This window comes from Beta vulgaris, chromosome 9 (assembly GCF_026745355.1).
Source record: "Beta vulgaris subsp. vulgaris cultivar EL10 chromosome 9, EL10.2, whole genome shotgun sequence".
Taxonomy (NCBI): domain Eukaryota; kingdom Viridiplantae; phylum Streptophyta; class Magnoliopsida; order Caryophyllales; family Amaranthaceae; genus Beta; species Beta vulgaris.
In genome coordinates, this window is record NC_079210.1 from 21804893 (window position 1) to 21818449 (window position 13557).

Genomic DNA, 13557 nt, shown 5'->3' on the forward strand with positions numbered 1-13557 from the left:
ATATATATATATATATATGTATATATATATATATATATATGTATATATATATATATATGTATATAATATATATATGTATATATATATATATATGTATTATATATACATATATATGTAATATATATACATATATGTATATATATATCATATATATGTATATACATATATATGTATATATATATATGTATATATATATATGTATATATATATATATATATATATATATATATATATATATGTATATACATATATATATATATATATATACATATATATATATATATATATATATGTATGTATGTATTACAATCAACTAAACTTGCTTCACATGTTCTGGGCCCCGATTTCGGTAAATGGATGTAATTTGGGCCGATTTAGGCTTTTCAAGATCATTTGACTTAATTTCTCACTTTTAGTCGCATGTAATGTCATGTTTAGTTCTTATTGGTATATATATATGATTACAATCAACTAAACTCGCTTCACATGTTTTGGGCCCTGATTTGGGTAAGTGAATGTCATTTTGGGCCGATTTCAGCTTTTCAAGCTCAATTTCTTTAATTTATTGCTTTTCGCCGCATGTAATATAATTTATAGTTCTTATTAGTATGTATATTTGTATTACAATCAACTAAAACCGATTCACATGTTTGGAAACCCAATTTCGGTAAGCGGATGTCATTTTGGGTTTATTTCGGCTTTTCAAGCTTAATTTCTTCAATTTATCGATTTTAGCCACATGTATAGTTCTTATTAGTATCTATATATGTATTAAAATCAACTAAACTCGCTTCACATGTTTTGAAACCCAATTTGGGTAAGTGAATGTCCTTTTGGGTCGGCTTTTCAAGCTGAATTTCTTTAATTTATCCCTTTTACCGCATGTAATGTAATGTATAGTTCTTATTAGTATCTATATAGGAATTAGAATCAACTAAACTCGCTTCACTTTTAGGTTAATTATTTCCTTTACTTTAATTATATTTATTGTGTTCTTTAATATCATGAGTGAGTAGTTTGTTTTAAGGGTTTAGTGAGGGAAGCCATATTTATACCTATTTGATTATGCTTTAAAGTTCTTCGATGTTCTTTGATGTTTGTGTTGAATTAGAGTAATTCTTATTGATTTCTATTAATTGTTTAATTCATTCAATTGTGCAATATCCTGGGTTATGGTTTAGCTAATAGGAGTTAAAATTGAAATATATGTCGATAACATGTCAGCTATAAAACTTGCTAAAAATCCGGTACAACATAGAAGAAGGAAGCATATAGATACGAGGTTTCATTTTCTTCAAGACCAAATAAAGCAAGGCATAATCGTCCTCGAGTATTGTAATACCGAAGAGCAAACTGCGGATATTTTTGACTGGTTAAGTCCTGGCCGACTGGTAAAGTCTTTCATATATGTGGACCTTAAAATGGTCCGAGCGGTTACATGTTAGACTCTTGGATAGTTACATTACATTGTTTACATATGCCCCGATCGCAATTGAAGAACATTAGACATAGAACTTTTTGAGGTTATCTGCATTCCATGGCTGAGCTAGCGGAGTTCCTTCAGAGTTCTCTAGTCGGAATGTGCCGGGTTTGATGACTTCAGTGACTTTGAAGGGCCATCGCAATTTGCCCCCAACTTTTCCTTTGAGATGTGAGAGCCTTGTCGCTTCGACCTTCCTTACTACCCAGTCACCGAGTTGGATGGGCCTAACGTTTAATCAGCGGTTGAATTGCCGAGTAACCCTTTGCTTGTAACGAATTGATCGTAACAAAGCGTTGCCTCGCATTTCTGGTAGCAAGTCCAAGTTAATGGGTTTATCCTCTTCTTTTCTTTCGAAGTCATAGAAGGTTTCAGGGTGACGGGATACCGACCTTTACTGGAAGTACTGATTCACTACCATAAACCAAGCAGAACGAGGAGTTGCCGATAGAACTTCATAATTCTAAAAAACGACCGAGAGGCTAGTTGGCCTCTAGCACACGAGCTCTGTAATGTGTTTGATGGGACACAGTTTGTCTTCAACCCATCTACAACAATGCAAATATGCAGTCATGAGGTTGCATCGGTCCTTGGTATTGCAAATACCAGGATCGTGATCGATCTCTCTAAGTTGGATAACTGTTCTTCTGTTCCTTCTTACCTCTCCTCTTTAAAAACCCTGTCTGCCTCTGATCTTAGGAAAAGTATCTTTGACATAGAGATTAGAACAAAGGAGGATGAAGTGATCTTTGAAAAACGTTTTACCTTGTTTATCATAGACCAATTTCTTTGCCCTGGGACCTTGTACCAAAAGGTTAATTCAAAATGGTTTGAATTAGTTGATGATTTAGAGAAGGTTAATTCTTTGAATTGGCCTGAAATTGTACTTCATCATCTAAAAAATGTTGGATTATGCTCCAAAAGTAGTCAAATGATTTTCCTAACAATTTGGATTAGTGGCTAGTAGTAAGTTAGTGGGTAATTTATTTTATAATTAAAATGTGATTAGTGAATAGTAGTTATGGAGGATATGGTATAGGACATGTTTTCCACTACTTAGTAGTGTGGCTAATTTTTAGGTTAGTTACTTTTTATTATAAGCCTATAAAAGGCACTTATTGTATTGAGATTAATTGGGCAAGTTTAATGCAAAACTTCTCCATATTTTATTCAATCTCCTCTCTACTCTAAAAACTATCATGGTATCAGAGCTTTAGGTTAGATCCTTGGAGGCCAAAAAAAAAAAAAAATAAAGCACCTAACTAAGTAATGGAATGATGACCCACTAACAAAGCACTAACTATACTTTGACACAATCAAACCCACTACTTTACAGGAACTAGAAAATAGGAACTACAATAGAAAATCTAGGAAGCAGTATTACCACTACGCATGACTGTGAAGCATGATTCCCAACACACCCCCTTGCTTCAAAGACATGCTTTGTAACATCCTATTTTGCGTCATATCGAACCCACTTTGTCAACATTTCAATATGTTGATGCGCATTATCACCAACATTTTTACTTTTTTTTGTTGATGCACATTATCGCCAACTTCACAGTTTTGATGCACTTCTCACCAACGTCACATTTTTGGAGCACTTCTCTCACCACGACCTTGTGAAGCACTTCTCTTCACCACGACTTTGTGAAGCGCTTCTATTCACCACGACTTTGTATAGAATCACAATTTTTTTTTTTTTTTTTTTTTTTTCAACCACTCTTGCCATGGTGGTTTGCCCTACATTTTTTTTTCACTCATAAAACAGAAGATGGCCTGCAATGGCTTACTTCTTACTCTCTCTCTTTCTCTCTCTTTTTTTTTTAAAAAAAGAAAAGATAGAGAGAAATGAAGAAGAAAATGGGGGAAAGAAAAAATGTTAAAATTTTTTTTTTAAAAAAAAGGTAGGAGAAAATTTATGAGTGTTTTATGTGTTTAACTATGGAAAGCAACGGTTTTACTTATGTGTGGATGGGTTCTCTTTTAGCCCATGAAAATGATTTGAATCCTATGAAAAAGAGGGCATCAAAAGCATTAAAATAAAGCACCTAACTAAGTAATGGAATGATGACCCACTAACAAAGCACTAACTATACTTTGACACAATCAAACCCACTACTTTACAGGAACTAGAAAATAGGAACTACAATAGAAAATCTAGGAAGCAGTATTACCACTACGCATGACTGTGAAGCATGATTCCCAACACACCCCCTTGCTTCAAAGACATGCTTTGTAACTACTAACATAATTGCTAATATATTTTCAAAACTAACTAATGTTGTTAATCACATTTTAACGTGCAACAATTGCTGGACTTCAACACACATGAAGACAGTGATGCTCGAACACCACATGACTTGAACTCGACCACAAACACGACCTCAACTACGAACACGAACGCGACTTCGAACACGACCTCGACCACTACTTTCACGACACATGACTTTAGAAGAGTTGTTCCTCTTCTTCTTCAACCTTTTGAGCAAAATTGGTTTGTTCACCACCTTGCTCATCTCTTTGTTTATTCCAACACCTATCTTCTTTGTGCCCATACCTTTTGCAGTAGTAACATTGGATGCTTCACAGTCATGCGTAGTGGTAATACTGCTTCCTAGATTTTCTATTGTAGTTCCTATTTTCTAGTTCCTGTAAAGTAGTGGGTTTGATTGTGTCAAAGTATAGTTAGTGCTTTGTTAGTGGGTCATCATTCCATTACTTAGTTAGGTGCTTTATTTTAGGAGTTGGTTTGTGTTTAGTTGCCTATTAATAGGCTGTCAACATTTCAATAAGCGTTGAGTATTTTTGTCTAGGTTATTTTTTATTATTCAAGTTAATGAAGCAGTAAGTTAATAGAAAAAAAAAAAAAAAAAAAAAAAATTGTGATTCTATACAAAGTCGTGGTGAATAGAAGCGCTTCACAAAGTCGTGGTGAAGAGAAGTGCTTCACAAGGTCGTGGTGAGAGAAGTGCTCCGAAAATGTGACGTTGGTGAGAAGTGCATCAAAACTGTGAAGTTGGCGATAATGTGCATCAACAAAAAAAAGTAAAAATGTTGGTGATAATGCGCATCAACATATTGAAATGTTGACAAAGTGGGTTCGATATGACGCAAAATAGGATGTTACAAATGGCTGCTACAACTTTTGGAGCAAAGGGGTGTGTTGGATTATGCTCCAAAAGTAGTCAAATGATTTTCCTAACAATTTGGATTAGTGGCTAGTAGTAAGTTAGTGGGTAATTTATTTTATAATTAAAATGTGATTAGTGAATAGTAGTTATGGAGGATATGGTATAGGACATGTTTTCCACTACTTAGTAGTGTGGCTAATTTTTAGGTTAGTTACTTTTTATTATAAGCCTATAAAAGGCACTTATTGTATTGAGATTAATTGGGCAAGTTTAATGCAAAACTTCTTCATATTTTATTCAATCTCCTCTCTACTCTAAAAACTATCAAAAAAAGGTTTGAGTCCAAAGCTGCTTTGGCTGATCCGGAAAAACAGCGTGTTTTCAATAGTTGCTAGCTCTCCCGTGTTGGATGTTATCGTTTTTGAAAGAATTCCGTTCATTCAGCCTGCGATACAAAGTCATTACAGTCTTCCACTCGAGAAGTACTGTACTAAAAGGATTGACGTTTATAATCTCCAAGTCATAACTGCTGATCAAGTAAGTTTGAATTTGAATATTTTGAATATTCTGTATTAATTGAGTACTTAAAAGGCATTAACTGTTTGTCTTCTTTTTTCAGATATTACCCTGCGACGTATGCCACCAACGCTGAATCAAATAGCTCCCGCTCCTCTGTTGCTGCCACCACCACCGGAGAATGAAGTTCCTGTTGAGAATGAAGTTCCGGTGGAGAATGAAGTTCCGATGGAGAATGAGGTAACTTCAAGAGTGCATGCTATTCCTTGTTTGTGTTGTGTACTTAACTATATATCATGTATATTTGACTCCTCTAGTCATCTTTTCAGACTCCGGTTTCAATGCCTGTCTCAGAGGAGGTATTATCCACATGTCAACCTCAACCTCCATCAGACCTTTTGGAATCCTGTTTTGAGGGCATGACCCTCAATCAGCCGGAAGAGCAGCAGCCGCGGAGGACAGGCAGAAATAGAGTGCCAAGTCAGAAGGTTGTGGAGGCAGCGTCAACAGCGGTGGCGGGCCGAGGCAGGGGCCGGAGCAGGGGCAATGATGAGGGCGAGGTTGAGTGAACAAGTAAATTGCTTGGTTGTTGTTCATCTTCCTGCTGTTCATATTAATCTTATTGTGCTGGTTGTTCGTCTGGTATTTTGGTTATCTGATTGGGAATATGGTTGGTTTTTTGGTTGGATCTAATGACTGCATTGGGGAGATATGTTTGATGGATGATGATGTAGCTTTGCATATGATTTGTTTGATGGATGATGATGCACTTTCAAAACCCTAATCAAATCCAAAACTACACTTGCATGTTTGTTAATTTATTTTTTATTTTACTACTATTTTATTTTCCTGATAGTTGTGCATTAACCTGTTTGATTATTTTATTTTGCATGTTTGGATTTGATTAGGGTTTTGAAAGTTTTGTAGTTTTGGATTTGTTTGATGGATGATTTTATAAAAAATAAAACTCAACTCAACACTCATGGAGTAATAAAAAATTCTTAGTTAGTAAGTTTGTTTTGTTTGGTCGTGAAGTGTAGAACTCAAATTGTCCACTCTATTGCTTATTTATATGTATTTTGATCTTCATGATTACTGGAACTTGTGTATGAGCATGTTAATGAAGTTAAAAGAAAGAACTAGTATTTCTAGGCTTCTAGCTGCAGGCTATATTATTTTAGATAGATTTTGACTAGATGATGAATGGAATTGAATATGGAGTATGCATTAATCAAGCTTCCAGGACAAGCATAGGAAGTACTTGTATTAACTATGAAGTACTAGTATTGTTAGAAACTTAGAATCTTCCTATCTATATCTCTCTTATATAAGTGAAGGAGGAGAAAGATGGTGTCCCTCCACAAAAATACTTGAGTATCCTTGATGATTTCAATTTTCAAATATAATCCTTTTAAATAATCTTTTTTTTCTATCTTATTTGCTCATATGTATTTTTTTTTTTTTTTTTTGAGGAGTATTTGCTCATATATATTGAACAAGTTATCAGTGGAATGAAATTTGAAATTTCAATTAATTATTGAATGAAAGAGGTTAATTTCCTTTCCTTCTCATACTAGATATGTTAAAAATGAAATAAGTATTAAAAAACTTCTATCTAAAATTTAAACTGGTAATATGAGTTGATTAACAAACACAATAAGAGCATCAAAAATTGGATTTTATATTTATAATTTTAGTGATAATTTATATTTTGTATCCTAACTAAATACTGATTATAATTTAGTAATTTCTATTAGACTAATCAAAATTTTTATGTAACAATGTATGTAGTTGCAACCAACCTTCTGAAAGTTGGGCCATTGTTGAAAGTTGATTCCCCAACTGAACCGTGGGATGACAAAGGTCGGAGTATGATCAGCAAAATTATCATCACTTATGAAAAAAACGACATAACACCTTTGCAATTTGAGTACGTTGAGGATGGCAAATCAGTGTTATCGGACTTGTACGGTTAACGTACCTGGAGCAACTTTAAAATGGTTTTTTTTTACTTCCCTTCATATCGTTTAAATTAGTTTAACGATTTCTCACATATATACTAATGTATTTTGTTTTATTTTGGCGATAAAATGCAGATGACATTAGGCTTAGGTGAGTACATCACGGGTTTGTCGGGGACCTATGAAAGTGGTGCTGGTCATGGAATACATATTGATAGTTATCAAGTTTAGTATTTTTTTTAATTTTAAAATAAAATTTAAATAAGATATATCATTAGTTATTATAATAACCATAAATTTTAAAAAGATAATGTTTAAAACTTAAAATATAGATAAGACATATATTTAGATTATAATAATAAATTGTAAAAGATAATATTTTTGGTTTTCAATTTTAGATAAATAAATGATATTATATATAATACATGAAAAAATAATCAGTATACCTATAATAAAAAAAACATACGGATTATATAATTTCTAAATTGTTATAAAAAAATATAGTATAGGAAAAAAATAATCAGTATACCTAATATAGTATAGGTAAAAATTAATGAGTATACCAAAAAAAGCATATGAATTATATAATAGTAAATTGTTTAAAAGTCTAAGTTTATAAACAACGTTCAATTATCTCTATATTAATTAGGTAAACAAAGATAATAATTAGTATAGGTCCATTAAACATTCAATCATATCTAAAAAAAATATAGTGTTTAATTACCAATAAACAATAAAAATAATTCGTATAAATATATTATCAAAGATAAATTTGTTATAAAAATTGAAAAAAAATACATTTTTATTATAAGATTAGAATCAATTGGAAAATTTTATCAACCTGTGCATCGCACTGGCTTCAATCCTAGTAATTAATAAGAAGGAAAAAAAAAATTTGAATTCAATGAATTGTCTCCTCAAACAGTCAAGCTCTGCTATTTCGCACCATACCGTGTCATAGATATTGATGCTCTCTCTATAGATTTTAATATAACTGCACGCCTACTAGGATTTGATTGAGGCGATTGTTGTTTTATAAATTTCTCACTCTACCCCTCTCACAAAGAGGCATTATGCCTCAGGAAAGTGAAACCAAAGAGGTTGAGGGAGTTATTGAGTGTACTTATCTTTCAAAACCCAAGGAAATTGGGAGCAAGCGACTGACAGAAAAAGAGTTGACTGGGGCTCCTTCAAAGAAAGAGCAATCTTGTGAGGTTGAGCATTCTGGTGAAAATTTTTTAGAGGAAGAAACAATGTCGGCGGTGAGTGAGGCTTTTTCTTCGTTTGTGTTTTTAATTGAAAATTTGCATGTTTAATTTGTGGTTTTTCCTGTTTGTTTTAATTGATTGCTAAACTATCTTAGAATTACAAACATGCATTACATTTGGATTTTGGTTTTTCCTGTTTGTTTTGATTGATTGCTAAACTATCTTAGAATTACAAACATGCATTACATTTGGAAATTATATATGTTGTGATTTGCAATCGTAATTGGCTGGGATTGTTTTTTTTTTTTTTTTCTAGGAGTACATAGTTTGATATGGAAATTTGTTGAAATTTGGAACTTTTCTAAACTAATCCATTTTACGGAGTAGCTGATAATAATTCCAGAAACTTTTTTAAGTACCTGCATAAAATAACCATTAGCAATTAAGCTATGAAAATTGAAGAAGCAAGAAATCTCATTCAAAAAAATGAAAGAAACAAGAAAAAAAAATTAAAATCAGAACATCAATTTAGGGAAAAATCCAATGCTGTTTTTGTTTAAAATTTTAAAAATTGGAAGAAAATAAATTTTACAAATAGATGAGCGTAGAAGAGATAACAAATCTAAAAAAAATCTGGCTTTGTTCAAAGAGGAGAAGATAGAGTTGAATAAAGAATATTACTAGGATAATTTTTACTCTACTATGGGCTAGGGGAAAATGCACCCATTTGTACTATCAGCTTGAGCATCCACAATGGAACTTGTAGCTTGCTTTGCCAACTAACCTTCCAAGCTACAACCTTTACAAACTACAACATTCCCACAATGGAAAGCTACAAGTAGTGTGAGGTCAAATTAATTAAAACTAGATAAATAAAAGGAAAAGAGCAAAGACCATACTACAAGTATCAAATAATTTAACAACAAATGCATTGAGAATTATGAAACCATGTAGCTTGCCAAAGCTATAAGGTTATTACAAGCAAGTCCAAGTTGTTGCTACACAATAGCAAGCAAGTTGCTCTACTATTCATTTTATTTGCAAGCTAGCTAGTCCTTTTATTGAACTATTGTTGATGCTTGCATTATGAATGGCTACATATAACACTAATGCCCCCTTCTCCTATTGCAGCGAGAATATAACACTAATGCTAATATACATTATGAATGGCTACATAGTTTGATTTGCAATACATAAAATCCTAATTGTACAATTAATCTTTGGCTTGAGTAACACTAGTTCGGCATAATTTGAAGCGTATGTGCTCCTGAATCTATTTCAGATCTTGTTGCTGCAGATTAATATTAGCACCCTTCTCCCTTCAAAATTTTGTAATTGTTGCTGATTAATATTACCACCCTTCTCCCTTCGAAATTTTATTTTAGTCTTTTGCTAAATTTTATCTATCAAGGAGCATATCATCAAAATGAAAGTTGAAAAAAAGGAGGATGAAGAGCAGAAATGGTAATTAATAACCTCGGTTATGACTCTGTCTGTAATAGGGTGATTCCTGACTGATGAGAAAATCCCAAGTGGAATAGCTAGTTGTGACCCAATTGATAAATTTTTTCTTCCTCAACTCTTTAATATCTTCCCTTACTTCTACTTCTAATTCGGTTTCTTCAACATCATTTTGGTCAGTGAATCCTTTCGAGTGTGTAGGTACTCATTGAATGACGGAGACTTGGATTGGGCAACCACCGAGGTTAGGTGCTTTATCTCATATAACCCTAAAATTACACGTCATCCATATTTCTACAAAATTATAAAAGTTATATACTTAAAAAGTACAAATCTAGATGAATCAAACAAGATCCATCATGACTATATTTTACCTTATGTAGATAAACTTAAAAACAACCAAAACTACTCCATGAATAGTGGATGTGGTCAAGATTAGGGATGTTAGTTTGGGTTGGAACCCGTTGGGTTAACTGAACTGACCGTGACCTGAACTAAAATAAACTGAACTAAACGTAACCCGTAACCTGAAATTGACCTGAACTGAAAGTGAGCTAAACGGTCATTGGCCCGTGAATTAATGACCTGACATGAACTGAACATGAATTGAAAGTAACCTGAACTGAGAATAACTTGTCTCAAACCCGAAGATCTATTAGTTGATGGTTCATTGCCGAAAATTAGTCTTGATCCTCGAATACAATGTCACCTACTCAAGGTTAGTCCATAGGTTGGTAGAGCAAATTTCTATGTTTGGTGTGAATCTTCAATTTCTATTTTTAGTGTGAATCTTCAATTTCTATTTTTAGTCTTGATCCTCGAATAGAAATTAGAAATTGATGGTTCATTACCGAAGATTTAATGGCAATGAACCATCAATTTCTATTTTCGAGGTGTGAATAGTAAAAATACTTTCCTTGTTGCACATTTCATCTTCTGGCGAATTTTAATCATTTTGATTGTAAAGTCTACAAAAAAAAAAATTTAAATCCATCATATTTCCACACTAATAAACATCAAAGGCACCCAATTCCTAACGAACTCCTCTAGTTCATACAAAAAACAAACAAAGATAGAATCGTATCCTAACTAATCCTACTAAACTAATTAATCAAAAGCACAACAACATGATCGACTTAATCAAATTTAACATAAACTCCAATAGATTCGAGCTTACCATCACGAAAACTACCATGAAATCCACCAAATTGATCTTTTGGTCCGAATTGATATGAAAATTCATGTGTGGGAACCTTCACACTATAACCACCACCAAATCGCCCGTATTTCTTGTTACTAGTATGGATTGTTATCGATATCACTTGATTATGTATTCCATGACCAGCACCACTTTCATAGGTCCCCGACAAACACGTGATGTACTCACCCAAGCCTAATGTCATCTGTATTTTATCGCCAAAATAAAACAAAATACATTAGTATATATGTGAGAAATCGTTAAACTAATTTAAACGATATGAAGGGAAGGAAAAAATAAAAAACCATTTTAAAGTTGCTCCCGGTACGTTCACCGTACAAGTCCGATAACACTGATTTGCCATCCTCAACGTACTCAAATTGCAAAGATGTTATGTCGTTTTTTTCATAAGTGATGATAATTTTGCTGATCATACTCCGACCTTTGTCATCCCACGGTTCAGTTAGGGAATCACCTTTCAGCAATGGCCCAACTTTCAGAAGGTTGGTTGCAACTACATACATTGTTACATATATTCACATCAATGATCAACCAAATAAAATTATAATAAAAGACAAAAATCAAACTGTAAATCTGATTATACAATATAATTCATTTGATGGTAGAACTAATCTATTAAGCATGAAGTCAGACAACATGAATGCTTCAAGTAAAACAAAGCAAATGCAAGTAAAAATGAATGTAAAACTGTAAAAGTATTTCATTTTGATGTACTTAATCTTCTAAAAGACTAAATTACAAGTGCGGAAGCTAACAGAATTAAAGGATAGTACTTAGTTGATTTCCGATAAAGAATTTAATCACCACGAATATCAAACTAAGGGTTGGATAGGCTTTTATGTCAATTCCATAAAGAATTTAATCACCAAGAATAACATAAAAGGTTCGAATTGTTTGATTAGCATAAAGGCAAAGCCACCAACTAAACAAAACAAAACTGGATAGTACTAGTTTATTCAATGATAAAGGCTAAGCCACCACAAGGAATAAATCTAAGGGTTTTGAATGCGTAAAGGCTAAGCCACCAGCACTCAAGAGGATTTGGGTAAACACTCAAACTCACAAAATTATTATTCACCATCTAAATTCGAACTACATAGACTCTATTTATACTAGTTTAATTATGCTAATCCTAGTAGGAAAGAAATAACCTAATGCTATAGGAAAACATAATAAACTATAACCCTAATAGGCTTAGGACAAGTCCCTAAGTCCTAGACTCTCTAGACTCTTTGAATCATGTAAAATCCATCGTTTTAAGAACGTAGGCAAAACCATGATTCCTAATACAAGTAGAACTAGGAAAGCAATAAAGATATGAGTTCTAACATAACTAGAACTCTACACACTTCTATTTGACATCATGCCTCAAGAGTATCCAAGAACAAGTATCCACATCATCTCATGCATCATACTCCCCTTCTTGAAAAAATTCGTCCACGGATTTTGCCATTTTCGGAGATTTAATCCATTAATTTTCCTGTAAACTGCCCAGAACTTTGATGCAAGTAAAAGTCAAGAATACCAGGAAAACAACTCGAAATCACGTGAAATTTTTCCAGGCCTAGATCTATGTGTCTGCATACTCGACCAAAATTTCAGTCAAAAATTCAAAGCCAATTGTTCGCAGTTTTAAATCTCGCAACACTGTGCCAGATTAACCCGGTTTTTGACCAATTCGAAAGATCAGTCTCAAACATATATCAAATCAACTTGAAACCTTGCGAAATTTTAGGATAGAAAACTAGACAAATAGTAGTCCAATTTAGGATCAATAATCACCCAAAAATTCGTTCGAAGGTGGGAGAACGAAGCTCTCAAATTTACCCCAAAAAACTGGCTGTTACGGGAGGTTTTTTTTCTTGGATGTTTTTGTGGATCTTGGATGATTTTCTTTCACCACTTGACAACTAATAATGATGTACTTTGCTGAAACTTTGTGAAAAATCAAAAATCTTGGTAAAAAGATTTGATCTTTAAGACTTTCTTGAAGATCTAATACTCCCCCTTAGAGGAAAAAAATTTCGAGCAATAGTATGAACTGGATGAAAACTCGAAAGGCCTTCTTCAATGGATGTCACCAAAGCTCTGATACCATATGATGTATTTAATCTTCTAAAAGACTAAATTACAAGTGCGGAAGCTAATAGAATTAAAGGATAGTACTTAGTTGATTTCCGATAAAGAATTTAATCACCACGAATATCAAACTAAGGGTTGGATAGGCTTTTATGTCAATTCCATAAAGAATTTTGAAAGGTTCGAATTGTTTGATTAGCATAAAGGCAAAGCCACCAACTAAACAAAACAAAACTGGATAGTACTTAGTTTATTCAATGATAAAGGCTAAGCCACCACAAGGAATAAATCTAAGGGTTTTGAATGCGTAAAGGCTAAGCCACCAGCACTCAAGAGGATTTGGGTAAACACTCAAACTCACAAAATTATTATTCACCATCTAAATTCGAACTACATAGCTCTATTTATACTAGTTTAATTATGCTAATCCTAGTAGGAAGAAATAACCTAATGCTAGTAGGAAAACATAATAAACTATAACCCTAATAGGCTTAGGACA

At 33.0% G+C, this 13557-nt stretch overlaps 1 protein-coding gene and 1 long non-coding RNA gene across 2 annotated transcripts; one reads left to right on the forward strand and one right to left on the reverse strand.

The window, feature by feature from the left end:
* Positions 1-3941: 3941 nt before the first annotated feature.
* Positions 3942-6875, forward strand: LOC125493396 (uncharacterized). The gene is made up of 3 exons (XR_007269941.2): positions 3942-5151; positions 5234-5370; positions 5460-6875. It is a non-coding gene; the product is annotated as an uncharacterized LOC125493396 (long non-coding RNA).
* A 4021-nt stretch (positions 6876-10896) lies between these two features.
* LOC104890267 (jacalin-related lectin 24-like) lies at positions 10897-11482 on the reverse strand. Its single transcript, XM_057392200.1, has 2 exons — positions 11264-11482; positions 10897-11163 (listed from the first exon to the last, which is right to left on the reverse strand). The coding sequence occupies exons 1-2, from the start codon at positions 11480-11482 to the stop codon at positions 10897-10899; spliced, it is 486 nt and encodes a 161-aa protein (XP_057248183.1).
* Between the last annotated feature and the right edge of the window lie 2075 nt (positions 11483-13557).